At 39.6% G+C, this 26975-nt stretch overlaps 1 protein-coding gene across 1 annotated transcript in view; it reads left to right on the top strand.

Moving 5' to 3' along the window:
* The first annotated feature begins 9135 nt into the window (after nt 1–9135).
* Nucleotides 9136–26975, top strand: part of BTLA (B and T lymphocyte associated) — a 37034-nt gene continuing 19194 nt past the window's right edge. The window contains exons 1-2 of the mRNA XM_070373708.1: nt 9136–9270; nt 12603–12782. Of these exons, the coding sequence (XP_070229809.1) occupies nt 12695–12782 (88 nt within the window). The 5' untranslated portion in view covers nt 9136–9270; nt 12603–12694. The remainder of the gene's footprint in view (nt 9271–12602; nt 12783–26975) is intronic.

Genomic DNA, 26975 nt, shown 5'->3' with positions numbered 1-26975 from the left:
GGGCTATTCCAGTCAAGGTGTACAGTGGCTTCTCTTGTTGCAGAGCACAGGTTCTAGGCTTGCGGGCTCAGTTGTTGTGGCACAAAGGCTTTGTCACCTTATGGTACATGAAATCTTCTGGGACCAGGGATCAAACCCATGTCCCCTCCACTGGCAGGTAGATTCTTAACCCCTGGACCACCAGAGGAGTCCCTGGATAATTCTTTATTTGCAGTCCATCTTGTGCATTGTAGGATATTGAGCAGCATCCTTGGCCTTCACCCTCTAAAAGTTATTTTCACTCCTACCTCTGTTGTGACAAACAAAAGTATCTCCAGACATTATCCACTATCCTGAAGGGATGAAATCACCCTGCAGTGAAAACCATTCCTCATGGAACTCCAACTCCTTTTCTTCCTGCCTTCTGGGACCCCGGAGGCAGAAAATGATGATCACATTCCCCGGACTCGCTTTAGATAGGATTCTGTGTGAGACTCAGAACATGGCTGTGAACATACATCAAAAAGCACCAGACAAGTGACTTTTCTGACAAGCACAGTCATTGAGGTGTTTGTTTTGTTTTGTTTCTAGAACAGTAGTGATGATGGCCTAGTCTCAGGCCTCACATGTGTTGAGTGCAGTGGCAGCAGTGTGATTTTGTTATAACAATCCACACTTCGACCTCCTGATGCGAAGAGATGACTCATTGGAAAGACCCTGATGCTGATAAAGATTGAAGGCAAAAGAAGAAAGGGGGCAACGGAGAATGAGATGGTTGGACGACATCACTATCTCAATGGACATGAGTCTGAGCAAACTCCAGGAGATAGTGAAGGACAGGTAAGCCTGGTGTGCTGCAGTTCATGGGGTCACAAAGAGTCAGACACTACTTAGTGACTGAACAACAACTGGATAACTGGATATTTCTCTTCACTCTATTTCTCCTCATTATGTAACATCTACGTTGGTTTCTTGGCACTTCAAGAAATTTGAAATGAATTCTTTTCTGGTTAAACTAGCTACAGATGATTCTGTTATCTGAAATTCAGTCATTTTTACCAGGACTGTGTGCAGAAAGCATCACAGCGTAAACTGGCTTTGGTTTCATGAGAAAGCTGGGGAAACAATACTAAGAATTTAGACTTTGAAGACTGGGAAGTTTGTGAACCTAGTTATATGACGTTCAACAATCCTTAGATGGCAGAACTCATGCTGACCAAGCTTGTTACATTAACCAATATGTTAGGGAAAATGCAAAATGTTAATGTGTATGTGCTGGTTATTACTGCTTTCATCAAAGTCTGGCAAGATACAGATCAACTCAAACTATAGGCGAAATTAAATAGAACTTGGCTAAAAGAGGTCAAAGACTTGTTGACTGCAATCTAAGTATCTTGAGTCTTCAGTAATTTGTAATCTTGCAGAGTTAACAAAATTCAACTCTGGTGTTTAACCAAATGAGTTGAAAACTTATGTCCACACAAAAACCTCCACATAGATGTTTATAGCAGCTTTATTCATAATTGCCAAAACTTGAAAGTAGCCAAGATATCCTTCAATTGAATGGATAAATAAAATGGGGTATATCCAGACAATGGAATATTATTCAACATTAAATAGAAAGGAGCTATCAAGGCATGAAAAAACCATAAAGGAAACTTAAAAGTATTTTATACTGAGTGAAAGAAGCCAACCTGAAAGGGTGGCATACTGTATGATTCCAATTCTATAATATTCTGGAAACAGTAAAACTGTAGCCACAGTGTTTGCCAGGGGTTAGACGGGAGGAAGAGAGAGACGAATAAGCAGACCACAGTGAGTTTAGGAGAGTGAAGCTACTCTGTACGATACTATGCTGCTGCTGCTGCTAAGTCGCTTCAGTTGTGTCCGACTCTGTGAGACCCGATAGACGACAGCCCACCAGGCTCCCCCGTCCCTGGGATTCTCCAGGCAAGAACAATGGAGTGCGTTGCAATTTCCTCCTCCAATGCATGAAAGTGAAAAGTGAAAGTGAAGTCGCTCAGTCGTGTCCGACTCTTAGGGACCCCACGGACTGCAGCCTACCAGGCTCCTCCGTCCATGGGATTTTCCAGGCAAGAGTACTGGAGTGGGTTGCCATTGCCTTCTCTGTATGATACTATAATGGTGGTTAAATGTCATTACACATTTGTCAAAACCCATAGAAGGTACAACACCAAGAGTGAACCATAATATAAACTATGGACTTTGTGTGATAATTATCTGTGGATTTTTGTTCATCTGTTGTAACAAACCTTCTACTCTGGGGCATGATATTGATGGTGGGAGACGTTGTGCTTGTGTAGGGGAAGTGAGTATATAGGAATTCTTTTTTCTTCCCAATTTTGCTGTGAACCCTAAAACTGCTCTAAAAAAACAAAGTCTATTAAAAAAAAATCAACTGTTTTATTACTCCAACAGTAAAGACTAATGTTTAGCCTTAGAATGAAATAAGTTTCAGATCTCAAGTTTTTTCAAGCAAGTCCCTTAAGAGTTGTTTGTCTGATACCGGGAGCTAGCTTATTAATAAAGATCAAACTAAGCATTATCTTCCCATTTAATCCTTTTTAAAACAGGTGCAAGATTGCTCTCATTAACAGAGCTGGAGGGTGGACAAAGGATAGTGGCCAGTAAGTCTTCTGGCTTAAAAATTCACAACACACGCTCAACTGTGGTCATAAAGGAAAAAGGACCGATGTGTTAGAAGATATGATGCACAATCCAGACCCCCTTTAGGACTGAAGGACAACTCTTCAGCTGCTGGGAGTGTTAGCTGTCAGTCTTATCTGGGAAATTACTGAAGAGAAGTATCAATACTTCACTAAAGGACACACCACCCTTCCTGAAGACAGCCTGCATCCAATGACTTGTTAACACAAGTGCCTAAAGTCCCAGTCCTTTCAGCCAAACTTGAAACTTCTCTAAGGGACTAGTCCAGTTCCAGATGTTCCTCTTGTTGGCTGAAGCCTTTCCTGAGACTGTATCATAGCCTCATTATCCCTCTGCTTAATACTCCTGTCTTCTCTGTCCTTCCATTCAGTGATCCCTAGAGCACTCTTTACTAAATTTCCTGCATGCTCATCTCAGCCTCAGAGACTGCTGTCCAAGAAACTTAATCTTCAAAAACTAGGAAGAGACTTCAGAGCCCAAACGTTAGGGCAATTGGAAGCACAAATGTAGGAACTTGTCCACTGTTGCAGCAGGACATCATTGCTCTTATCAGTAGCTACCTGCATTTCCTTTATACCCTTTTCTATACAGAAATGTGTGTTATCTTTTTCCTACAAGCTGAAAAGAAATCATATCAACATTTTTGCTTTGGGTTTGAAGTACCTTTCTCTATAATATGGAACACTGAGGCTCCATAGTCTAGAAAAGATATGGAGAAATATGTTATTTATATCACAATGGACAAAATATTAACTGACTAGAATTTATTATTGTCATATAAGAATTTAAACTATGGGTACTATGTTCATTCTTCACTTGGGGACTCCAGTTGTTCTTAAAGCAGGCCTCCTTTATGTTGTCGCTGCTGCTGCTAAGTTGCTTCAGTTGTGTCCGACTCTGTGCGACTTCATAGACAGCAGCCCACCATGATCCCCCGTCCCTGGGATTCTCCAGGCAAGAACACTGAAGTGGATTATATCACTGCAAATAACACTTTACTCAATAATCAAGAATACTTATGAATTAAAAAAAACACTATCATAGAAATGTAGGGAGCATATGCCTTAACTTTTAGTTCATAAGTCATAGAACCATGAGAAGCCACATGCAAATCTGATGCAGAGAATATGTGTCCTTCAAATATCTCAACTTTGGACAAACTAGCAAGGTAAGATATTGATATTGTCTCTTTTGAAGAGGGATGCGTGTTCATGGATGTGTAAGTGCTTAAAGCCTTGGGCCTTCTTAGTAATGGAATCTAGAAATTTAGTTGTGTATATTTTTCTTGCCTAAAATGAAAGATTTTATTTCCAAGTCTTCCTTGCAGGAAAATATGGTTATATGATTAAGTCATGTTCAGAGTGTTGTTAAGTGAAAGTTTGGTTATTGGATTTCCAGAAAATCTCCCTAAAGCATCTCAGTCACCCCCAAGGTCTGCTCCCTTTGTCCTCTACCTCCTTCTTTGAACCTATAACTTAGACATGATGCCTGGAGCTGAGACTGCTCATCTGAGATCTTGGCCCCAGAAGATGAATGTCACAGTTAAGATAGTGAAGCAGGAAAAACCAGGATTCAGGGGTGCTGATTAATGAGGAGCCACAATATCAGCCCTGTCCCACCTACCTCTATACTTCTTTTGCATGTAAAAGAAACAATGTTCTATTTTATTAAAACCATTACTACTTTGGACTTTTCCACTATACATAGTGAAAGTCGCTCAGTCGTGTCTGACTCTTTGCAACCCTACAGTCCATGGGATTCTCCAGGCCAGAATACTGGAGTGAGTAGCCTCTCCCTTCTCCAGGGGATCTTCCCAACCCAGGAATTGAACCCAGGTCTCCCACACTGCAGGCGGATTCTTTACCAGCTGAGCCACCAGGGAAGCACAAAGCTGAACTCTATCTAAACTGATATGGAACTCAAGTGATTAATCCTAGAATCGCCCTTTGACCCATGCCATCACTTTTCCTAGGGAAGGTTAGGGAAGTGCTGCCTAGTCATCTCCATAGTTACCAGATTCACAAAGCTTCACAGGAGATGAGCTAGGCTTGAAAATTTCTAGCTTCTTGTGGTTCAGCCTCACCCACACTATTTCTAAAAGAAATTCCATGAAAGTTTTAGAATGTAGCAAGTTTCCTTTTGTATTAGCATAGAAGATTTACTGGACATTAACATTTTGACCTTTGCTGGGAATTTGCATGATGGAGAACAAAACATTATTCTTTACTTTTCTACTGCCACTGTAACAGCACAAACTGGCTTAAAACAACACAAATGTATTCTTTTACAGTTCTAGAGAGTCAGATATCCAAAGTGAGTCTTACAAGACTAAAATCAAGACATCAACAGAACTGGTTTCTTCTGGTGGCTCCAGAGAGAAGAATCCACTCCTGTCTCTTCCAGCTTCTAGAGGCTGCTGGCATTCCTAGGCTTGTGGCCATATCACTTCAATCTCTGCTTCTGTTGTCACATTTCCTTCTCTTCCAACCCTGACTCCTTCTGTTTCTCTTTTATAAGGATAATTGTGATCACATCAGACCTACCTGACCAATCCAGGATAATTTCTCTCAAGATCCTTAATTAAATCAAATCTGTGAATTAGCTTTTGGCATATAAGGTAGCAGGGGTTAAAGGGCTTAGGATGTGGACACATTTGGGAGGCTGACCCCATTTATCTGGACATCTTGATTAGAAATCATCCAGGAAAGATTTTTTTCCTAATTTAAAAGCAGTACAAATTGTTACATGTGGTTACTGTTAGATAGGGTTGCCTTTAAAAAAGGTGCCTTCGGTAAATTGAAAACTACTATTGAAATGATTAATGGCAAAAACAATTTGCTGAAAGTATAATAGGCAAGGTGATGAGAGTTTATATATTCAGCATATGCACTATAAAAATTTTTTTAAATAGTAAGAAAACTGATTCCATTATTTTGATAAACAGTTAATTGTATAAGAATAACAATTCACAAATGATAAAAACATTAAGCATAAAAATCCAAAATAAATGGAAAGGTTTACTTTTAAAATTATGATGATAATAACAAGATATTACTAATGGTAAGGGTACAGTTAACCAAATCTGGATGCTTTCATATCTTGCTTCTAGAAATGTACATTGGTCTTTCTTTATGTAGCACAAGGTTTCAAGAATGCTAAAAATGCTCTACTCAGTAATACTACATTTGGGAAATCATCCAAAATGTAGCAGAGCAAAAATGTTTATCTTTATGTGAAAAATTAAGAAAATTTAAACATTCTGCAATATGAAAATGACTAAATAAATACTGCTATAAGATGAAATATTTCTCAGCTACTTAAATGTATGCTACTGGGGAGTATTTTTTCCTAAATCACTTGGAGAAATGCCTAAGGTAAGGGCATGGAAAGCAGTCCTACAAGGCAACTGAGCAGCAGCTGAAAGTCAGCTCAGAAGTCAGGAGAACATGCTTTTCCTGGACCTGGTCTTTCTGAGTTTCCTTTCAAACCATCATGGGAGAAAATTTAAATATATAATTATTTAAGTTTATTAGCACTGACTCCAATTAGCATGAAAAGGATAACCAGGCCCCAAATCTAGTCAGTTACCACTGATACCATTTATATGAGTCTATGAAATGCAGAATGAAATGCTATACTTCTGAACTGATTGGTGAATGGCAATTAGTTTCTGCCCTGACCTTGAGTCCTCCCTGCTTTTCTGGTGCCCTGGGAATCCTCCTTTAGACCTCTCATTTGGGGGATCTCTTCATTACTAAGCAACTGAAATGTCTGGCACAATTGGGCATCCAGGAAGCTGCTGGATATATAACTATATAATTTCAGATGTGCTGCAGTCCACAGGGTTGCAAAGACTCAGACACAACTTAGCAACTGCACAACATGTAACTTCAAGACAAATTTCTCCCAAATTCTTTGACTTATTCCAAAATAAAGCTAACTCCATTTTGCTTTGCTATGAAGTACTATTTACTTCATTTGCATGTTCTTTTTCTCATAAAGCCATGTAAATAAGGAGAGGATTCTAGTGCTACAAGAAATGCAAGTGAAACATGTGCTGCTGCTGCTGCTGCTAAGTCACTTCAGTCATGTCCGACTCTTGTGACCCCATAGACGGCAGCCCACCAAGCTCCCCCATCCCTGGGATTCCCCAGGCAAGAACACTGGAGTGGGTTGCCATTTCCTTCTCCAATGCATGAAAGTGAAAAGTGAAAGTGAAGTCGCTTAGTCATGTCTGACCCTTAGTGACCCCATGGACTGCAGCCTACCAGGCTCCTCCATTCATGGGAGTTTCCAGGCAAGAGTACTGAAGTGGGGTGCCTTCTCCTGAAGCATGTTCAGTACAGCTCTCAAAAAGACTTTCACTTTATTTGGTCTGATTCCCGCTGTGCTCTTAGCTACTTTCACTGTTATACTTAAAAGGATGTGAATTTTTCAAGTTTGTGCCTGCTTTATGTGCCTGTGTATTTTTTTTTTTTTTACTACTATTCCCATTGGTTGGCTGATCTTCACAATTTTTCCCAAATTGACTAACTTAATACTGTGATTTCTACTAACTAGCTTTCATGTCTTCCCACTTTCTACAAAATAGACTCCCCTTATGAAGAATATTACCCATTGAAAAGGCATGTAGAAAAGCAAAATAAAAAGTTGTATATTCAACATTGTCATAACTATGCAAAATTGATGTATTAGACTGGGTGATCCAAAAAGCAGGCTCCTTGAAATATGCAAGGATTAGATTAGGGGAAATTCCTATGAGGAAAAAAAAGCCAGGGAGAACTATTAGATTACAAAGTAAGTGTGATCCTGAGTGAAAGCAGGAAGCAGGGAACCATGCTTGAGTGCTGCCTACTTCAAGGGAGGTTTGGCGAGATTCTAGGGGAGTCTTTAAGTTAAAGTAAGTCATTAAAATGATGCTGGGAAAGATTGAAGGCAGGAGGAGAATGGGATGACAGAGGACGAGATGGTTGGATGGCACCACTGACTTAATGGACATGGATGAGTTTGAGCAAGCTCTGGGAGATGGTAAAGGACAGGGAAGCCTGGTGTGCTGCATTCCATGGGGGTCATAAAGAGATAGACATGACTAAGCAACTGAACAGCAAAATGGTACAGATGAACCCAGTTCCAGAGCAGGAAGAGAGACACAGATGTAGAGAAAGGACATGTGGAAACAGGCGGAAGGGAATGTTGGATGAATTGGGAGATTAGATTTGACATAAATATACTACCATGTGTAAAATAGATAGCTAGTGGGGACCTACCTAGATAGCATAGGGAACTCAGCTCAGTGCTCTGTGATGACCTAGAAGGGTAGGATGGAGGCATGGTGGGAGGGAGGTCCAAGAAGGAGTGGATATATGTATCAGTTCAGTTCAGTCGCTCAGTAGTGTCTGACTCTTTGCGACCCCATGAATTGCAGCACACCAGGCCTCCCTGTCCATCACCAACTCCCGGAGTTCACTCAGACTCACATCCATCGAGTCGGTGATGCCATCCAGCCATCTCATCCTCTGTCATCCCCTTCTCCTCCTGCCCCCAATCCCTCCCAGCATCAGGGTCTTTTCCAATGAGTCAACTCTTCGCATGAGGTGGCCAAAGTATTGGAGTTTCAGCTTTAGCATCATTCCTTCCAAAGAAATCCCAGGGCTGATCTCCTTCAGAATGGACTGGTTGGATCTCCTTGCAGTCCAAGGGACTCTCAAGGGTCTTCTCCAACACCACAGTTCAAAAGCATCAATTCTTCGGCACTCAGCCTTCTTCACAGTCCAACTCTCACATCCATACATGACCACAGGAAAAACCATAGCCTTGACTAGACGGACCTTTGTTGCCAAAGTAATGTCTCTGCTTTTGAATATGCTATCTAGGTTGGTCATAACGGTCCTTGCAAGGAGTAAGCGTCTTTTAATTTCATGGCTGCAGTCACCATCTACAGTGATTTTGGATACACATATAGCTGATTGACTTTATTGTACAGCAGAAACTAATACAATATTGTAAAGCAATAATACCCCAATGATAATAATAAAGAACAGTCCTGTGTCTTTCAGAAATGGACCTGCCTTGGTGTTTCTGTTGTACTCAGTCACTGGCTAGGAAGCAGAACCTCATGGCACAAATAGGGTGATCAATCTCAGTGTGCAGAACCTGGGGCTTTTAGTCAATTACAACCCTTATATTTGTAAATCTACAAGGTATGCCACCTGTCTTTTCCATGTAAACCCCCTAGTCCCTCCTGGAAGAACAAGTTCATGGCTTCAGACCCTAACATTTTGCTGAGATCTGAAGCTGCAGGCACATCAAAGCATGTGCACGCCCACAAAAGCAGAAGATGAAACAATTTTGCAGAGCAATGATGCATGCATAAACTGGTTTCCTGACAAAAACAATGAAATAAACATACAAAATGGCATAAAAATAGAAGCATATACAAATATAGCACACACAGGTGCCTAAGGAGAAGTCTTCTCTCTCCCTGCCCATGCTTCAAGGATACAAGTAAACAAGACCTAAGCAATCTATACAATTCATCTGAGTGGGAGGAAAGAAAGGAAAACACAATTATCAGGATCCTAGTTTTGTGCTCCTGTGGCTATGGTAAGTGGTTTCATGTTTGTTAAAATATGTTACTATTTTTGTCTCTTATTGAATACTTCATGACAAGGTTCCAGGTAAGTCTAATGATTCCTGCTTTACAGAGGAAATAATGGGACTCAAAGAGATAATAGATTCAGAATTAAGTAACTTGTCAAAGGACACACATCTAGTAAATAACAGAATCAGAATACATTTTAAGTCTACCAATACAGAAGTAAGGAGAGCAGGGTGTTTGGGTGTATTGCATGTATATATACTTTTTGATTGCAAGGAATTTTTTTTCCCCAAAGCATCTTCAATCTTTTGCAGCCAAAGGTATTTTATACCATCCACCTCATAGTATGAGACTGGTTCTCTCATCAAATGGACACTTTAAAGAGCCAAGGGGAGGAGCTTGATATCAAGTCAGCATTCTTGCCCATCTCAGGAGTGGTGGCAATAACTGTGATCCTTTTCTGTATTCCACTGTCAGTAAGTGACCCCTGCCTTGTTTACCCATCCAGCCCTCCAGTCATGCTGTGAATACACAACTACTATACTTTGACCTCTTCCAGGCTTTTGGAGGATTACAGCTCTTTCCCTGAGGGACAGGCCCAGTAGAGAGACCCTTTTTACATCTCCTGTTCTCAAGCCTCTAGTTCTTTTTGCCTTTCATTTCTGTGGCCTCTTTATGAAGCTGATCCATCCTTGTAAAATTTCTGGAATTCAGACCTTCTTTAAGCTGTTACATTTCTTCTCCTCTAATCAAAGCTTTTCAGTCCCATTCTCTGTGCAACGATGACTGCTATTAGCAAATAAGCATTTTCAACTTGTTCCACCATTTTATTAATACAGGGCTTACTGGTATTCATCTTGTCCAAAGGAACACCTATCTTTGGTTCAGAAATAATTATTGATACAAGTTACTGATCACTTTGCATACATTACCTCAGTTAGCCAACATAACAGATATTACCATCTGTGTTCTAAGAACAGAAAATGGAGATGTAGAACAGATTTAGTTCTCTGGAAGCAGACATCAAAATAGACTACAGATCAACATCTGTGAAAGAAAGGTGGTGGAAGGGAGATCGGGCAGAGAAAGACGTCAAACTGTAAGCCTGACGTAATCTTAGCTGTGTCAGCTGGGAGCTCTCAGTCAAGTATTGGCCATCAGCATCCCATGTGGAGTCAATATGGCTGGCCATTTATACACTTTCCTTGTTCCATCACTGGATGCAGGCTGTTATGGGAAAGCATGAGCTTGTACAAGGGGAATCTCAGCTGAGCAGATCCTGGAGGAGTATACACCTGGATGCTCTCTCTTAAGAGCAAATCTGTCCTTGAAAAGAAATCTGAGTGGTGTGTCTGTGTCTACCGCAGGCTCTCAGAATCTGGGAAATGTATTAGAGAATCTGCAGCTAGTAAGTGGCAAAGATTTGACAGCAAGTCTTGTGACTCAAAAGTCCATGCTCCCTGATAACTTATAATTGGTTTACAAATATTTATCCAAACTGGTTATATCAGAATCACCTTTAAAATAGAGATTTCTTTAAAACATGAATATTTGGCTCTAAAGACTCCAGCTCTGGAGGTACAAAGAGCCAGTCATTCTGATAAAAGTCACAAATAGATATCTTTTTAAAAATACATTAGGTGTTACATAATTTTTTTCCAAATTTTATCTAATTAGCATAGACATTTTTATATGAAAAAATCTTTAGGGACTCATGAAGGTTTTAGCTGAGATAAACAACATTTTTAGAACTTCTTTCTGATTTGGGATAATATTCTGAGATCCTTGGCCTTGTGGCTTACGTCTTTTGACTTCTGGGACAATTTTAAAGGCACAATGAGCTTCCCTCTGCTGTTACAGGTCATTTGTATTCCACCTTAAGCATGGGGAAGAAAGCTGTGTAAACATTACATAAATATTTTGCAGGATGTTTACTCCAGTAATGGAAGTACTAAGAAGCTACATGTAGTTTCTCTGGGTTACAGTGTGGTGGTTGAAATGCCTGAATATTTAAGTCTCAACCGTAAAGGCTGATATGAGGAAAGTGCAGTGCTGGTTGACTGAGCTCTTTAAAATCAGGAAAAGTGATTTTTCATCTTTGGGCCTCCAGCCATTCACAGTGTCTATCTGAATCAGTGAATTCATGATAACTGTCTTTTAACCTCAGTATTGGTGATTTAGCCACTAAGTCATGTCAGACTCTTTGCAACCCCTGTTGTCCAAGGTTCCTCTGTCCGTGGGATTTCCCAGGACAGAATCCTGGAATGGGTTGCCATTTCCTTCTCCAGGGGATCTTCCCAACCCAGGAACTGAACCTGCATCTATTGCATGGCAGGCAGATTCTTTACTGTCTGAGCCACCAGGGAAGCTCTTAAGTTAACCTTTAACCTTAAGTACTTAAAGTCATGAAATTTGGCCTTGGAAGAAAATCACCAGCCTCTCAGACAAAGACTTACAACATCAACTTTTGTCAATGACCACATATGTCACAAATCTAGATTTTTAACTTGGAATCTCAAATGAGTGAATTTAACTATCTTCTATTATTAGAAGTGGAGTTGACAAAAATGGTTCCACATTGATCCTGAGCTATCTGATCTTGAACTTTTCCATTTCTTCCTTTATTGTTTCTATTCTATTTAATTCAGATAGTAGCCATATGAAGAATGTTGAAATTGGAAGTTTCCTTTAGTTGATATTCAAGATGTTATTTAGCTCAAAACTTGCATATTTAGAGAAAACATGTAGCCAATACTAATGATGATCTCATCCCATTGATATTTATCTACAGACTGAAGACAGTTGCCTTTCCTTCCTTTGTTGAGGCAGGGTTTCTTATCACTCATTTTTCTGCATAACCTCAGATGAATCTCCACTGGCCTAATGACAAGAAGCATTCTCATCTTTTTATGACATGATGTTTGGGAAGATAAATCTAAAATTTCTAACATAAAAGAAGTTTCAAAATCACAAACTGTCAAAAGGGGGGAAATATATACTTATCATAGGTAGTTTTTACCATGAATTTTCTGACCTTGGTTTGATTAAAATCTCAACCTAAATATTTCACCAATATAAATTTCTTTAGAATTTAATTGTTCATTTCACTGAACTTTGAATGAGAAAAACCCCAATGTGGGGCAAAAAGGCTGACACAAAAGGTGTATTTAAGGACTGAGCTGCTTTACGGATCGAAGCATTTGAAACTGAACAGTCAATTTGACAAGAAGCAAAAACCACAGAACAGAGTACCACCTAGTCTTTGTTTGGTTTCACAAAATATTTGGGCTCTTCTTACTGTCCTCTCCCACCTCCTCTCTCTTTATTTATTTTATAGATGTCATTGAAGCAGATAACCTGATCCAACTCTGAAAGATTCAGGGGAGAAAGGGAAGCTTTCTACCTGAACATCCCTGATATAAACAGGAAATGAAGGCATCACTCACCGTGCTTGGAACTGGGAAATTGTTCTGGGGCTTCTTCCTAATTCCTCATGTAGGCATTTGGAGTATCAATGGTAAGACACCGACTTCTTATATATTTCTCAGGGGATGTTGGAAGCAATGTTCTCCCTTGCTGATCTTAGTAGGATATAGTGTTTATGCTTAGTGGATAATGGTAGATGAAATCAAGGAGTTGGATTTGCTCACTGAAGACATGGTAGAAAGAACATAGACCAAATTAGAAAACAGTATTTAAGTCAGAGTTTGGCTGGTTTTCTTAAAAACATATATAGACCAAATTAGAAAACAGTATTTAAGTCAGAGTTTGGCTGGTTTTCTTAAAAACATATTCTGATCGTAAGAACAGAGAACTGGGCAAATGCTATAAATAGTTCAGTACAAATTTATCACTATACTAGTAAAAGTGTTCTGGATGCTATGCTGTTGGTGAATAAATAGCTTCTTCTTTTCAAACTGAGACTAGAGGAGTGTTCGTTAGGTGTTGGATAACTGGGATTATACATGACTCCATGGTTACTCTGGAATGGTGGTTTAGTCGCTAAGTCATGTCTGACTCTTGCAACCTCATGTACAGTAGCTTGCCAGGCTCCTCTGCCCATGGGGTTCTCTGGGCAAGAATACTGGAGTGGTTGCCGTTTCCTTTTCTAGAGGATCTTCCAGACCCAGGAATTGAACCTGGGTTTCCTGTGTTGCAGGCATATGGCTAAATAAAATCTCCTAAATTGCTTCATGGGGCATGTGCCTTGAGAATACTGAATGAGACAATGCTGAGAAATATGGGATCAGTGCATTCTGTCGCTGCTTTTATTATATTGAAGGTAAAAGGTGTCATGTGATATAGAAAACAGCTTAAAATCTGCATTGATGTTTGGCCAGTTTTGCAAAAATTTTATACAAGTGAAAAAGTGATGAGTTCACTTGCTCCTTTACTTTGTCAGAGATGCGCATATATTATAAAGAGGGAGGGGCTATGAAAGACAACAGACGTTCTTAATTTCCTGGTTTCGAATAGCCTGCCTTATCCCCACAAGCACATACTCTTATAAGTTTCAAATCAGAAAATATGGTCACTGAAATCCTTTAGCATGTCATCTTCAGTTCTGAAACTGTGTTTTGGAATTTGTCTTCACGATACCAGGATGGCACACAAACAGCTGCAAAATTAAAAAATCCCCTTCTCTTAAGCGTTTTTATGTGTGTAAGTATTTGGTATTACGGGGCTTCCCAAGTGTGCAGTGGTAAAGAATCCACCTGCAATGCAGGAGACTCAGATTCAATCCCTGGGTCAAGAAGATTCCCTAGAGGAAGAAATGGCAACCCACTCCAGTATTCTTGTCTGGAGAATGCCATGGATGGAGGAGCCTGGTGGGCTACAGTCCACGGAGTGGCAAAAGAGTCGGACACAACTGAGCACAACGACAACAAAGCTGGTGTTGTGCTGATGAAAAGTTTAGATGGCCGGCTGTATTTTTCACTTTAGTTACAACTGAGGTTTAAATATTATTAAAGAGAAGTTTGAAGGATGTGCAGTGCTGTATCACACAGGGAGTTCAACTCTGCTCCTCCTTTCAATATGTGTCAGCACTGGGTTCATTGACTGGCTCTGCCATTTTCTGCATGACCTTGATTAATTTCTTATCCTCTCTTATACTTAGTTTCCTCACTTGTAAAACAGAGATAATAATAATTTACCTAAATTATGGGGCTATTGTGAAGACTACAGATACAAAAGGTAAAGTGCATAGCATAGTAAACTCACACAATAAAAGTTTGATAAGAGTTGGACACAACTTAGTGACTAAACCACAAACATTAATGCTATTTTTGCTAATATTCTTTATACCAAACAACCCACAGAATATTCAAATAAATGGGAAACAAGTTTTAACATTATCATTTAAAATAGTTGAGGTTTTGAAGCTAAAAATAGAATGAATAAATGAAGTATATTGTACAAAATATTTAGCCCAAAGTATAGTGACTCGAATTATTTGAACAATAGAACAGAAAGCCTTGGACAAAGGATTAGCCAGATAGCTTATATATGTTTTTGGATTGCAGCATTACTTGAATTAAATTAGGGATATAGGTTGTTGAGGGGTTTCCCAGGTGGCACTAGACTCAGTGGATATGAGTTTGAGCAAACTCAGGGAGATAGTGAAGGATAGGGAAGCCTGGCGTGCTGCCGTCCATGGGGTCACAAAGAGTAGGACACTACTCAGTGACTGAATAACAACGATATAGGCTGGTGAGATTTGTACTCCTGACAGCTGATGACTCTATTCCTTTAAACCTCATTTAGTTTAACCTTTATATCTTAGGGATTTCCTGTGATGCAGTTACTGAATTCTTTACACAGGCACAAAGTTTCAAAGTCTTTAAGAATAGTTTTAAAATAATGTTTCCTTTCCACTTCAAAGCAATGTGAGGTATGTGTATATCTTCTTAGGAATGTGGCTGCATCAATAATAAGGTTGTGAAAAAGGTAATGTTCTCTACAAACTTCCTGTTGAAGGTCCTCCTTCATAGTGAAAGAATTCTTGCTTGCATTTTGTGTTTCTCAAAAAAAGTTAGGGGGAGCTTTGTCCCTTTGTATCTGGCATATGATTTCTGTCTGAATGAAAGTAATAGAAGTGTTAGCATATATACATGGACAGATGGGCTGATTATGCTGGCAAGAACAAGGCTCCAAGTGGAGATGCTCTTGTCAGTAGCCTGCCCCATCTTCAGTGAGTGACTCCAGCTGAGAGGCCCTGGACCACTTGATGCTCAACTTATTCAATTTGAGCATCAACCAAGGATTCCAGCATCAAGCAGCCAGCAGCACTGCAGTTAATGTCTGGCTACTGTGTAGACTATACACGTTCTGAATAAAGGCAGGAGGAAATCTTGAATCTGTACTCCACCTCCCTCCCAGATTGTGTTTCCCCAGTATGAGCAGACCATATCCTTGGGTCAGAGCAGAAACGCTGGGGCAAAAAGTGCTTGGAATCTCTCATTCCTTCATATGCTGGTTTTGTAACACAGTGTCTTTATCAGACTTATTTATCTGGATATGCTTATTTGTTCCTCTTGAAATACACATGTTTTATGCCAGAAATAGAGCTTAACCTTCTGCCAAATGCCTGTATATTGTTATCACTAAAGTGCCTGCTATAAGATATGACTGACTTATATGTAAATGTCTAGGAATACATTCTGCAGCTACAGGATTTCCTGGATTAAGGTTTGAAAAGACTAATTCCTGTGTTAATCACAGCCTTGAATAGACTTTTCTAACACTGAACTCTTTAATTAATTATTACTTCCTCTGTCCCACTATCAAAATTTCCTCTATTGTAATATTGAAGTCAGTTTATCTTACTTCTCTGAGACTTTCCAACTTAATTTCCATCATTTGTGAGTTTCACCTTTACTTACATTTTAGAGTTGTTGAAAGAAAAATATTCACAGGCATTTGTAACTAGGTTCAAAAATGAAACCAATCTTGCTTTTTTTTTTCTTGGAAAGGCAATGATAGAGCAGGTAGGATCATTCCAGATTACTAGATTACTCTCCCATCTCTGCCATTTACTGCTTCTCTGATTATAACCTCTCTGGTTCTCTTTCCTCATCTAAATGATGGGGACAACAATGATATTGAACTTATAGGGATGTTGTTAGTAGTAAGTGAATTAATTCTGTGAAACTGTTAAAATAGTACTTGAAGTTTATTCGCTAAAATTACACAGTAAGTGCTGTGTACGTTTACTGATAATGGTTTAGTTTTCTTTTTTCCCCCATTTAGTACAAAACTTTATTAGCCTGATAGTCTCCTTAAAGCAGTATTGGGAGATCATCTCTCATTTGAGGTTTACAAAAACTTGTCTATATACAACTCTTTTTACCAAAAACTATTATTTATGTATTTGGCTGAGCTGGCTTCAGTTGCAGCTTGTGGGGTCTTTTTCTTTTTAGTTGTGGCTTGTGTGATCTGGAGCTCCCCAGGTGGTGCAGTGGTAAATAATCTGCCTGCAAATGCAGGGATGCAGGTTTGATCCCTGGGTCAGGAAGATCCCCTGGAGAAGGGAAATCCCATGGACAGGAGAGAGGAGCTGGTGGGCTACAGTCCATGGGGGTCTCAAAGAGTCAGATACCACTGAGCAACTGAGCACACACATGTGAGATCTATTCCATGACTAGGGATGGAACTCGGGCCCCCTGCTTTGGGAGGATGGAGTCTTAGCTTCTGGACCATCAGAGAAGTCACTATAAACAACTCTTGATATCATTATCTCCTTGGTTATGGACTCTGATTTCCATGCTTCTCAATGGAAGAAATTATTTGTTTGCCTGTGTACACGTGCAGGGGAATCGTGTTAGTATGCACAGAATCTAAACATGTACCATATGAGGTTCACATTAAACACAGACAAGGAGAGTGATAGAGGGGCCATCTAGACAGTCATGGGGAAACATTAGGTTTGTCTGGTAGAGCTCTCTAACTTCTTTTCTCATTCCTGATAACCACATTTATAAGCATAACATGGAACTTGAATATATCACAAACAACCCATTGCCCAGAAGTGGCTATGAGGAGGGCTGGGACATTTAGATTCTAGCTGGGTGGTGATTATCCTATTTCTTTTTGTTCTGTGATATTAGGAGAATTAATATTGGAGGACCACTGGCAGTTTCTGCCCACACTGATAATGCTAAGTATCTTCTAGGGCTTTGAGAATACCAATGAATCTCAGTAGTAGAATATCTTAGGAAGGTGAGGAAGTATCTACAAAAGTAGAGACAGACTTGCCTTGTGTCCTTCCAATAGCACAAAATGGAAGGATGGTTACTCTGAACATCATACATAGCCACTCAAACACTGAAGGCAATATTTAGAAATACTCAGGTTGGTTTCTTATAAAATGCCTAAGGTTCTCTTGAATGCTACTGTTCACAGCTTCTAAGGTATGCTCTAGGCTTTTCCTGTCCTGCTTTTTTCCCTAAGGTCACTGTGAGCAAGGTGGAAGGCCTAGCATCTCTGAAGGATTGGCCCAGCTATGCCAGAGTCTTCCTTGCCCAGAACTATCCTCTAAATTGTCAACAAGAATCATTTTTCTGTAGGGTCTATTGAACTGGCTAGACACTTATGCTATTCCAGAGAGGTGATTACACACTGGCTAACACACTCTCCACCAGATACTCATCTTCATCATATAGGACAGGCAGAACTCTGCAAGACTGGAGTGAATCCTCTGGCCTGGGGAGACAAAGACATGACCAGTAGGGCGGAGTCACAGGGAGGTCATTTGTTACTTGGTGGAAATGTAATGAAGAAATACTCAGAGAAAGCATGAGAAAGCACCCAGAACAAAGTTTTTTTTTTACTTCCTAGTTTTGACCAAGACTGGCCTTCTTCATTAGTATAATTCTGAAGAATTTCATGTCTCATATAGACGGTAAAGAATCTGCCTGCAATACAGGAGACCTTAGTTTGATCCCTGGCTTGGGAAGATCCCCTGAAGGAGGAAATGGCTACCCACTCCAGTATTCTTGCCTGGAGAATTCCATGGACAGGGGTAGCCTGGCAAGCTATAGTCCGTGGGGTCACAAGGAGTTGGACACGACTGAGTGACTAACACACACATAGAAGGACATTTTTCTATGGAATAGAGCCCTTTTTCTATCTCTATTACGTTTATTTGGCTGGTGAATATACAGATCACTGCTGATCTCCAAAAGCAGTTGGAAGTGAATGTTCAGAGCAGAGGCACTTGGGGCAGGCACTGTGGGTTTCCACCTGGCCTCTGCTGCCCACAGGCCTTGTGCCCTTGGACAATTACTCAACTGCTGTGTCACTTCGCCGAATTCATCCTATCCAAAAAATAGTAATGCCTGGCACTTATTATTATGTGTTGTGAACCAGCCACAGTGCCAACGACCTTCCTGTGCGTTCCCATGTGCTTTCACAGCTACTCTTCTAGATAAGAGCTTGTGCCTTGGAGCTAGCCAGGCCTGGGTTCAAGTCCCAGTCCTGGCTCTGACTCCCGCCAGCTGGGGACCTTAAGTAAGTGGCTTCACTTCTCTACACTTGGTTTCTCCCACTTAAGATAAAGATAATAATATATACTATAACTACCTTATAAAATTGCTTTGAGGATCAAAAGAAACTATGTATGGTACATAATAAGAACTCAAAAATATTAGTCATATCCCTGTTTTCCTTCTGTTGGGAGCACCTAGGATGGGTTCATAGTACTTTGATAATGTGAAATATGATGCAATTGTGGGCAAGTGGCAATGAAGATGAGGCAGTGATTCTGAAGGTTGATTTTCCAAATGTGATAAACTATCTGACCTGATGATCACTGAAGTTCTCTGCTTGTCCTATTCTTTAATATCTCAGGAAAAGGAAATAGTGCAGGCACTTTGTATACTTTGCTGTTTGACAAAGCTGTGGCAGATACTAGAATGACTGTATCAAGTCAAAAAAATTTCAGAATTCTGGCAAACTAGATAAAACCAAGAGCTATATGGCTTAAAATCTTAGATTGCTCAATACGACTGAATTAAAGAGATAGACTTCAAACTATTCTCCAAAGTAATCACATCACATTATGAGAAATTCTAGCCCTAGAAGAAATTGTTTCAAAATGTGGTCTATAAATACCACATGAAAGCAAACTTAAAGTTTTCACATACCATTTTAAGAAGATTTTAAGAAGAATATAGTAATAGAAAATGAGTGTGAAAATTCTCTCTATTCATTTCATGGTCTTTGGTTTTTAAGTAAAGGGAATAAATATGAATTCATACTGTACGTATTCTTGGGGTGAAGTTCATTCTTTCCAGTTCCATTTTTGCTAAAGGAATTTTACATCTTCTAAGTCTGTGTGTGACTATGTGTGGTGTATTTGTGTTTAGACAAGGACGGATTGCCTATCCCTAAGGCAACCAGTATCAGACAATATGCACAGAAAAGGGAAAAAATCTTGAACTATTTTTTCATACTACTTCTATGTCTGTGACCTCTATTATATTACATCTTGTTTGTCAGGTAAAAATGTGTGAATCTTTCATCTCACCATGGGAACTGAGATAAGCAAATCTTCATTGCGTCCCTGAAATCAAGCCGCAGGGTTTTCCATTAACAAAGATCATCCTTTAAAATAGAGTTTCTGATTTTAACAATGGATATGTGCATCACCCTTATTCAAATTTCCCCAGATATTCCCAGCACTTCTAGAAATATCTGACTTGTGGTATGGGTCTGTTTACCACAGAGTTAAAATAATAAGTTTAATCAACACTACATAATACCACATTAAATTAGTGGTTTCTGCATGCAATGGAATTCCCCTCCCCTCATCGCAAGTCACCACATTTCTGGTTTTGTGAGCCAGCTTGTGATGGGAAGTAGGTCATGTGGGCTTCCTGATGCTGTGCATGAGATTCCTTAAGGCTGTCTGGGTGGATGTCTTTCCAGGATCTTTGATGTGTAATTACATGGCAGCTGTTGCTATGTGTGGATTGGCCTTGCTATGCCCTAAGTCCTGGAGGAGGAAATGACAACCCACTCAAGTATTCTTGCCTGGGAAATCTCACGGACAGAGGAGCCTGGTGGGCTGCAGTCCATGAGGTTGCAAAAGAGTTGGACTTAACTGCTAAAAAACAACAACATGCTCAAGTCACTGTGTCATGGGACCCCCTAAACCACACCAGTTTGCAAGGGAGAGGCACCTGTTTCCCTTCCTTATTAGTACCCATCTCTCTGCTCCACCCCTCTGCACTCTAAAGCAAGAAAGATCATACTACCAGCATCCTCTGAAGGCCTGTTTCTTCCTGAGTCTGAAGACTAATCTTCTTCTGAGGCCTCCCCATCACATATCTGAAGTTTTTGTTAGTTGTTTTTCTACCATAGTACCTTCTGATAGAAGCTAAAATCCTGGTTCATGTAAGGGAAAATTATTGGCATATTATAAGTGTCATGGGCTTCCCAGGTGATGTTAGTAGTAAAGAACCTGCTTGCCAATGCAGGAGACATAAGAGACTTGAGCTTGATCCCTGGGTTGAGAAGATCCCCTGGAGAAGGGCATGGGAACCCACTTCAGTATTCTTGGCTGGATAATCCCATGGACAGAGAAGCCTAGCCAGCTACAGTCCACAGAGTCGCAAAGAGTCGGACACGACTGAAGTGACTTAGCATGCACACATACTTGTCACAGTCATTTTAGCTTTTAAAAAAATTATTTATGTACATATTTATGGTCAACTCTAATACCACCTTAGGTCAAATTAAGGTACTCAGGCTTCATTACTGTCATTTTACTGTCATTCATTTATTTCAGTGAATGTAACTATTTTGAATTTTCCATAAATGTAAAATTTTTTCAATAGAGAGGTTAAAATCTGTCGGGGTTTTCCTCATGGGAATAGTTATAATCAAGGTATATAATCTTTAAAAATAAGAAATAACTGTATTTCATTTAAGATTCATAACCATAAACCTCTTTTTTTCTTAGTTGTTATTGAGTTTTACAGATTACTTACTCTCTTCCGCCCCTTATGGTATTTACACCTGTGGCTAGGCTTGCTTAGCTGGAAGATATTGGGCCATCCAGTTTTTTGTGGTTGGCATGCCTCTCTAATTGGTTGGTCTAGGTATCTGGATGACCACAGAGTGTCATTTCTTAAATATTTTGAGTTTCACCCCAAATGGACATAAATCAGGCCTTTCTACACTACATACTTATAAGATCTAGTTTTTCTTTCATGCTTAGGTTATAACCACTAAAGCATATGTTAAGATGCATATATCCTTCACCTTGACATTTTGAGTCCACATACCAAAGGATTCAGGGCTTCCCTGGTAGCTCAGATGGTAAAGAATCTGTCTGCAATGCAGGAGACCTGGGTTTGATCCCTGGGTTGGGAAGATCGCCTGGAGAAGGGAATGGCAATCCACTCCAGTGTTCTTGCCTGAAGAATTCCATGGACAGAGGAGCCTGGTGGGCTACAGTCCATGAGGCTGCAGAGTTGGACAGGACTGAGGGACTAAGCACGCACACTCTGAGGACTCAGCTGTGTCTGTTCTGTGTCCTTAGTGCACAGACAGCATAGAGTTGTGAGCAGGGGATTTTTCTCTTCATGAAGCTCTCTCTGTTCAGTCTCAGGGTACATCCTGCTTCTCACTTTCATACTTTTTCTAAGGCCATCTCCTTTTGCTATCCTTGGGAAGCAGAAGATCTCCTTTTGCCATCCCTGGGAAGATGGGAAGATCAGAAGACCGAAGCATAAACACTTATTTAAGTATAATACAGTTAGGCATGTCACGCAAAATAGCATGGGGCATTTGGTGTGGCATCAAGTGGATGTGGGTTACTAGAGTGTGTTGTGTAAGGGAGGGGAATAAGTTCGCATAAAGAAGCAGGGGATAAATGCCATTTGATGAAGGCTGGACATTTTTAAGTAGGTACTGAAGACTCTCTATGGGGTTTCAGGCAAAAAAAAAAATCGTGCAATTGACTTTAAATTTTAAGAATATAAACTGTGACAGTAATGTGGAGAATGAATTTGGTTGCGGAAGGGGAAAAAGGTCAAGTTTGGAATGCAGAAGGCTAGTTGTTAAGCTGTGACAATAATCCTCATGAAGTAGAATGAGACCCAAATTAAGGCAGTGGCATAAAAACAAATTCAAAAGATATTTTTTATGCTGAATTAACTTAACTTGGTGGCTGATAGAATGGGGCAGGAGACAAGGATGGCACCCAGGCTCCAGCCATGTGATTAGGTAGACAGTGATATTATACTGCAATAATGGAAAGGGCACCAGAACTGCCCTAGGGTAAGATTTGGAGGCAGAGAAGATTCAACCTCCTCCTTGAAGTTTTCTCTGATAGTCCAGACAGAAAGGCTTTCTCCCTCTAAGAGATCTGAAAATTCTGAGAGATTATATCTTGTCAAAATTTAAAGAAAAAAAATCATATTGGAAAACTGAAGAGCCAAGTGAAGCTCTTTCTGTATCCCCTTAGCACTAGAAACTGTTCCATTACTAAATAATCATGAACAGTGTGATGTCCACACTCCTGGGACATGAGCAATAAGGGAGTACATTATCTGTACAGAGTTTTAAAACAAAGAACAAAAGTCAGTCTACTTTTAATGACCACATACCAGCAATTCTGAACAATATCAGTGATAAAATATTTCCTCCACACCCAAATATTTTGGTCTAAGTTCTAAATAATTACTATGGTTACTCCTGAGTTTTAGTAATATGTATGTAAGTTTCAAATGAGTACATTTTTCAGTACTTTCCCTTTGATAAATATTGCATCTACATGAAAGTTAACTTAGAAAACATCCCTGTTAGAGAGTTGGCCCTGCACACATACAAATTCAGCTATGTATGGGTTTCCCTGGTGGCTCAGTAGTAAAGACCCCATCTGCAATGCAGGAGGTGCAGGAGCTATGGGGTTCAATCTCTGGGTTGGAAAGATCCCCTGGAGTAGGGCATAGCAACCCTGTAAGAATCCCAGTATTCTTGCCTGGAGTAACCCATGAACAGAGGAGCCTGGTGGGCTACAGTCCATGGAGTCACAAAGAGTAGGACATAACTGAATCGACTTAGCATGCACACAGGCATGTTCACTTCAAGAGTAAATTCATAATGTTCAGAATTACTTGAGCTTGCTTTAGGCATGGTTTGTGTCTCAAACCCCTGTAGTACTACATATTTCTGCATTAAAACAGTAGATTTTAAATAAGCAATAATATCATAGTGATTACAGAGACAAGGAAACACAATGTAAAGTTCCATTTCTTTTGTTCCATGTAAATATTTTGAATATTTGTTTAAAATTCAAAACAATGAAACAAAACACAGGCTGTGAGGTGCAATATTTTTTCATGCATGAACTAAAGTTTATATCTGAAATGTTTTAAATTGAAATGCTTTATTGACTAATAGCTATATAGTTATAGATTTATATTTTATAATCTTTAAAGTGTTGTTTTAAAATTAAAGAATGAATCAAGAAAATAAAACTTTATGATAGTAGTAGTGGTACAGTATAGTAATTGTTTATATTATATTTTTTACAGAACTTTAAAAACTTTAAAAACTGGAAAATTACTTATATAAACCACAATATCAGGCTACAACTAAAGGATCCAAGTTTACACTGTTTCAGTTCAGTTCAGTTCAGTCGCTCAGTCGTGTCCGACTCTTTGCAACCTCATGAATTGCAGCATGCCAGGCCTCACACTGTTTAGATACATATAAAAGTATTAAATAAATACCTATGCACTTTTCCTTTTTTTGCATTCTCTTTTTCAGATATTTTAAAACTTTCTTTGTTTTTTTTTTTTTTAATAAATTTTTTAGCCATGTGGTATGTGGGATCTTAGTTCCCCCAGTGGGGATCAAACTTGTGCCCCCTGCATTGGAAATACAGAGTCTTAACTACTGGACTGCCAGGGCAGTCCCTGCATTGCTTTATATATGAAGTTTAATGACAAAAAAAGTCAGTTTCTTTTCTGGCCATTTTATTATATGTTTCATTTCATGATTATTTCTGAATATAGAAAAAAAAAAAGGTTGTTAAAAATGATGCACTCTGGGCATCAATTATACTAGGTATACCCTAGCCATGGAATATATATTCTGTAATAATGCAGGAGCAGTTTTCATGAGAATTTTTAAAAGGAGAGGCGTCCTAAACCTATAGTGACTTAAAAAGGGATACTTCATCCTATGAGAGCCTGGAGATAGTAGAGGTTTCATCATTCACTGCATGCATTTATTTTAATTATTTTTAGCATTGAAAATGTCCCACCCATTAGATATAAATATTTGAGGAAACAGCAGAAACAATAACTAATATTGACTGATAAATCCAGCCAAAAGCAACTGTGATCTTTATTCTTTTTCAGAAGATGTTTGACAAGACAAATCCCTTAGGAACAGCTTTGGATATCCTGAGCATCATAAAATGATTATGTGCTGTGTTGTGCTTAGTTGTTCAGTCGTATCTGACTCTTTGTGACCCCATGGACTGTAGCCCACCAGGCTTCTCTGTCCATAGTGAGTCTCCAGGCAAGAATCCTGGGGTGGGCTGCTATGCCCTTCTCCAGGAGATCTTCCCAACCCAGGGATAGAATCCAGGTGTCCCGCATTCCCGGCAGATTCTTTACCATCTGAGCCACCAGGGAAGCCCATAAAATGGTTATACATATTAAGAATTCAGGAAAAGCAGCAAAAAAGTGTCAACATGCTTGTTAGATGGAAAATTAGAATTGTATCATTTACTTCAGTGCATTATTCCTGACTGCAAACATCCATTTTAGTTTCAGGCAGGTAGACAGTGTTAACGTCTTTTTCTAGAGGGAATACCCTTGATGAATTTTAATGCCTGTTCACAAGTCTCCATCTGTTTTTTTACCCTCCACTCAAGAAAAATTCCTATGCTACTCAGTGTGACAGCCAATGATCTTCATCCTTCTGATAACATACAAGAACCACAGTGGTGTTTCTATTATTCCATTGCAGGTCATTGATGTGGTCTGGGCTAACAGCTAGCTCATTTCCACTCCTAACCCACTTTATGCACTCCTCCCAAGCCCACAGTCATGGAATCCTGGAACTAGTCAGGATGCTCATCAGTGCTACTAGCATTGGGTGATAGTCCAGTAGCTAAATGGAAGGGTGATTATTGTTGCTGTTTAGTTGCCAAGTCGTGTCTGGCTGTTTGCAACCCCATGAACTGTAGCCCTCCAGGCCCCTCTGTCCATGGGATTTCCCAGGCAAGAATACTGGAATGGGTTGCCATTTCCTTCTCAAGGGGATTTTCCTGACCCAGGAATCAAAGTCTAGTCTGCAGCTTGCTAGGTAGATTCTTTACCACCAAGCCATCTGTGAGGCCCAAATGGAAAGGTAACCCTGTAGTAGAATGAGAGACCTAGATGTCTTAGAGACTTAGCGTCAGTAACTCACTGAGAGAAGTGAAGTTGAATATACGTGTGTAGGAGAGGTTGACTTCCTATTTTCTGTTGTTGTTGTACAATTTTTTCATCTGCTTTATTTATTTATTTTTGCCATAGTATGTGGCATTTAGGGTCCTAGTTCCCTGACCAGGGATTGAAACCCTGCCCTCTGCAGTGGAAGCATGGACTCTTTAACCACTGCACCAGAGAAGTCCCCTTTCATCTTATTTTTTAAAGAATTGAGGGCCAGTGAGGCTGGGTGGCTATCAATATCACACCATCTGTTAGCATTTGAACAACCAGGTTTAATTGAATATTCTCATTTTTAGCTATTTATATGAACTTTATAAATATTCCAAAAGAATCAGGCTCTGTGTTTTCTCATGATAGATAAACATTTAAACTTCTCTCCCCATACCCCAGTGCTTATTCCATTTACTCTGAAACAACTAGTGATCTACATATCAGTATTTTCAGAAAACCATGATCCAAGAGTGTATCAGTTCCCTGAATCTGCCATGAGATACCTGGATAGTGTACCTTTTTCCCTTCAACTTCCTCAGACTTAAAATAGTTCCCCTGTCCTGTTCACTGCTCTGATTATCAAAAAGCTACTCACTCACTAAGGTTCATCTCGAATATAAACTTTCCATTCAGCTTTGCCCCTATAGTCACAGTTGAAATTAATCCTCTGCACACCCAAGCAAGGTCTGCACCTTTTTATAGTGTTATTCATTCTCCCAACTGTCAAGCCTATTTCCCATTAGAAGGCAAGCCCCTTCAAGGGAGGTACCTTGTCTTATTTATTCCTATACCCCCTAATAACTAGCATACAAGCTCCCTCTGAGCCTTCCTTTCAGTTCAGTTAAACTTGAAAAATGGTAGTTAGTAAATTTATTCCAGAAAAGTAGCATTGATGGTTAATCTTACCTCACCAATTAAATGATACATTCTTTGAGGTTAAAAAGCTCTTTACCTATAACCATCTTGTTTTTCACGATGCTGGCACAGAGTTGCAGGCTTCATAGACTGTGATCGACTTATCCAAGAAAATGAAAACAGAAATTAGAAGGCTGAAGTAGTTTATTAACTTCAGGGAGGGGAATGGACTTCTTGAAAGACTGGTTTCACTTGACCTTTCTGCTTTTGGCCTCTTCCCTTTTTTTGTTGCAGTTCCAACCACATTCAGGCATAATGTTTTTTAACACTTTCTTTTGGTGAATTATTTTACCCTTCCTCCTCAATTTTTCAATAACCTCAAAACTTGACTTTGAATTTGCTTA

The sequence above is a fragment of the Bos mutus genome, chromosome 1 (assembly GCF_027580195.1).
Source record: "Bos mutus isolate GX-2022 chromosome 1, NWIPB_WYAK_1.1, whole genome shotgun sequence".
In the NCBI taxonomy this organism is placed as follows: Eukaryota; Metazoa; Chordata; class Mammalia; order Artiodactyla; family Bovidae; genus Bos; species Bos mutus.
The sequence above is the reverse complement of the archived record's forward strand: the minus strand, read 5'-3'. Positions and strand labels throughout refer to the sequence as shown.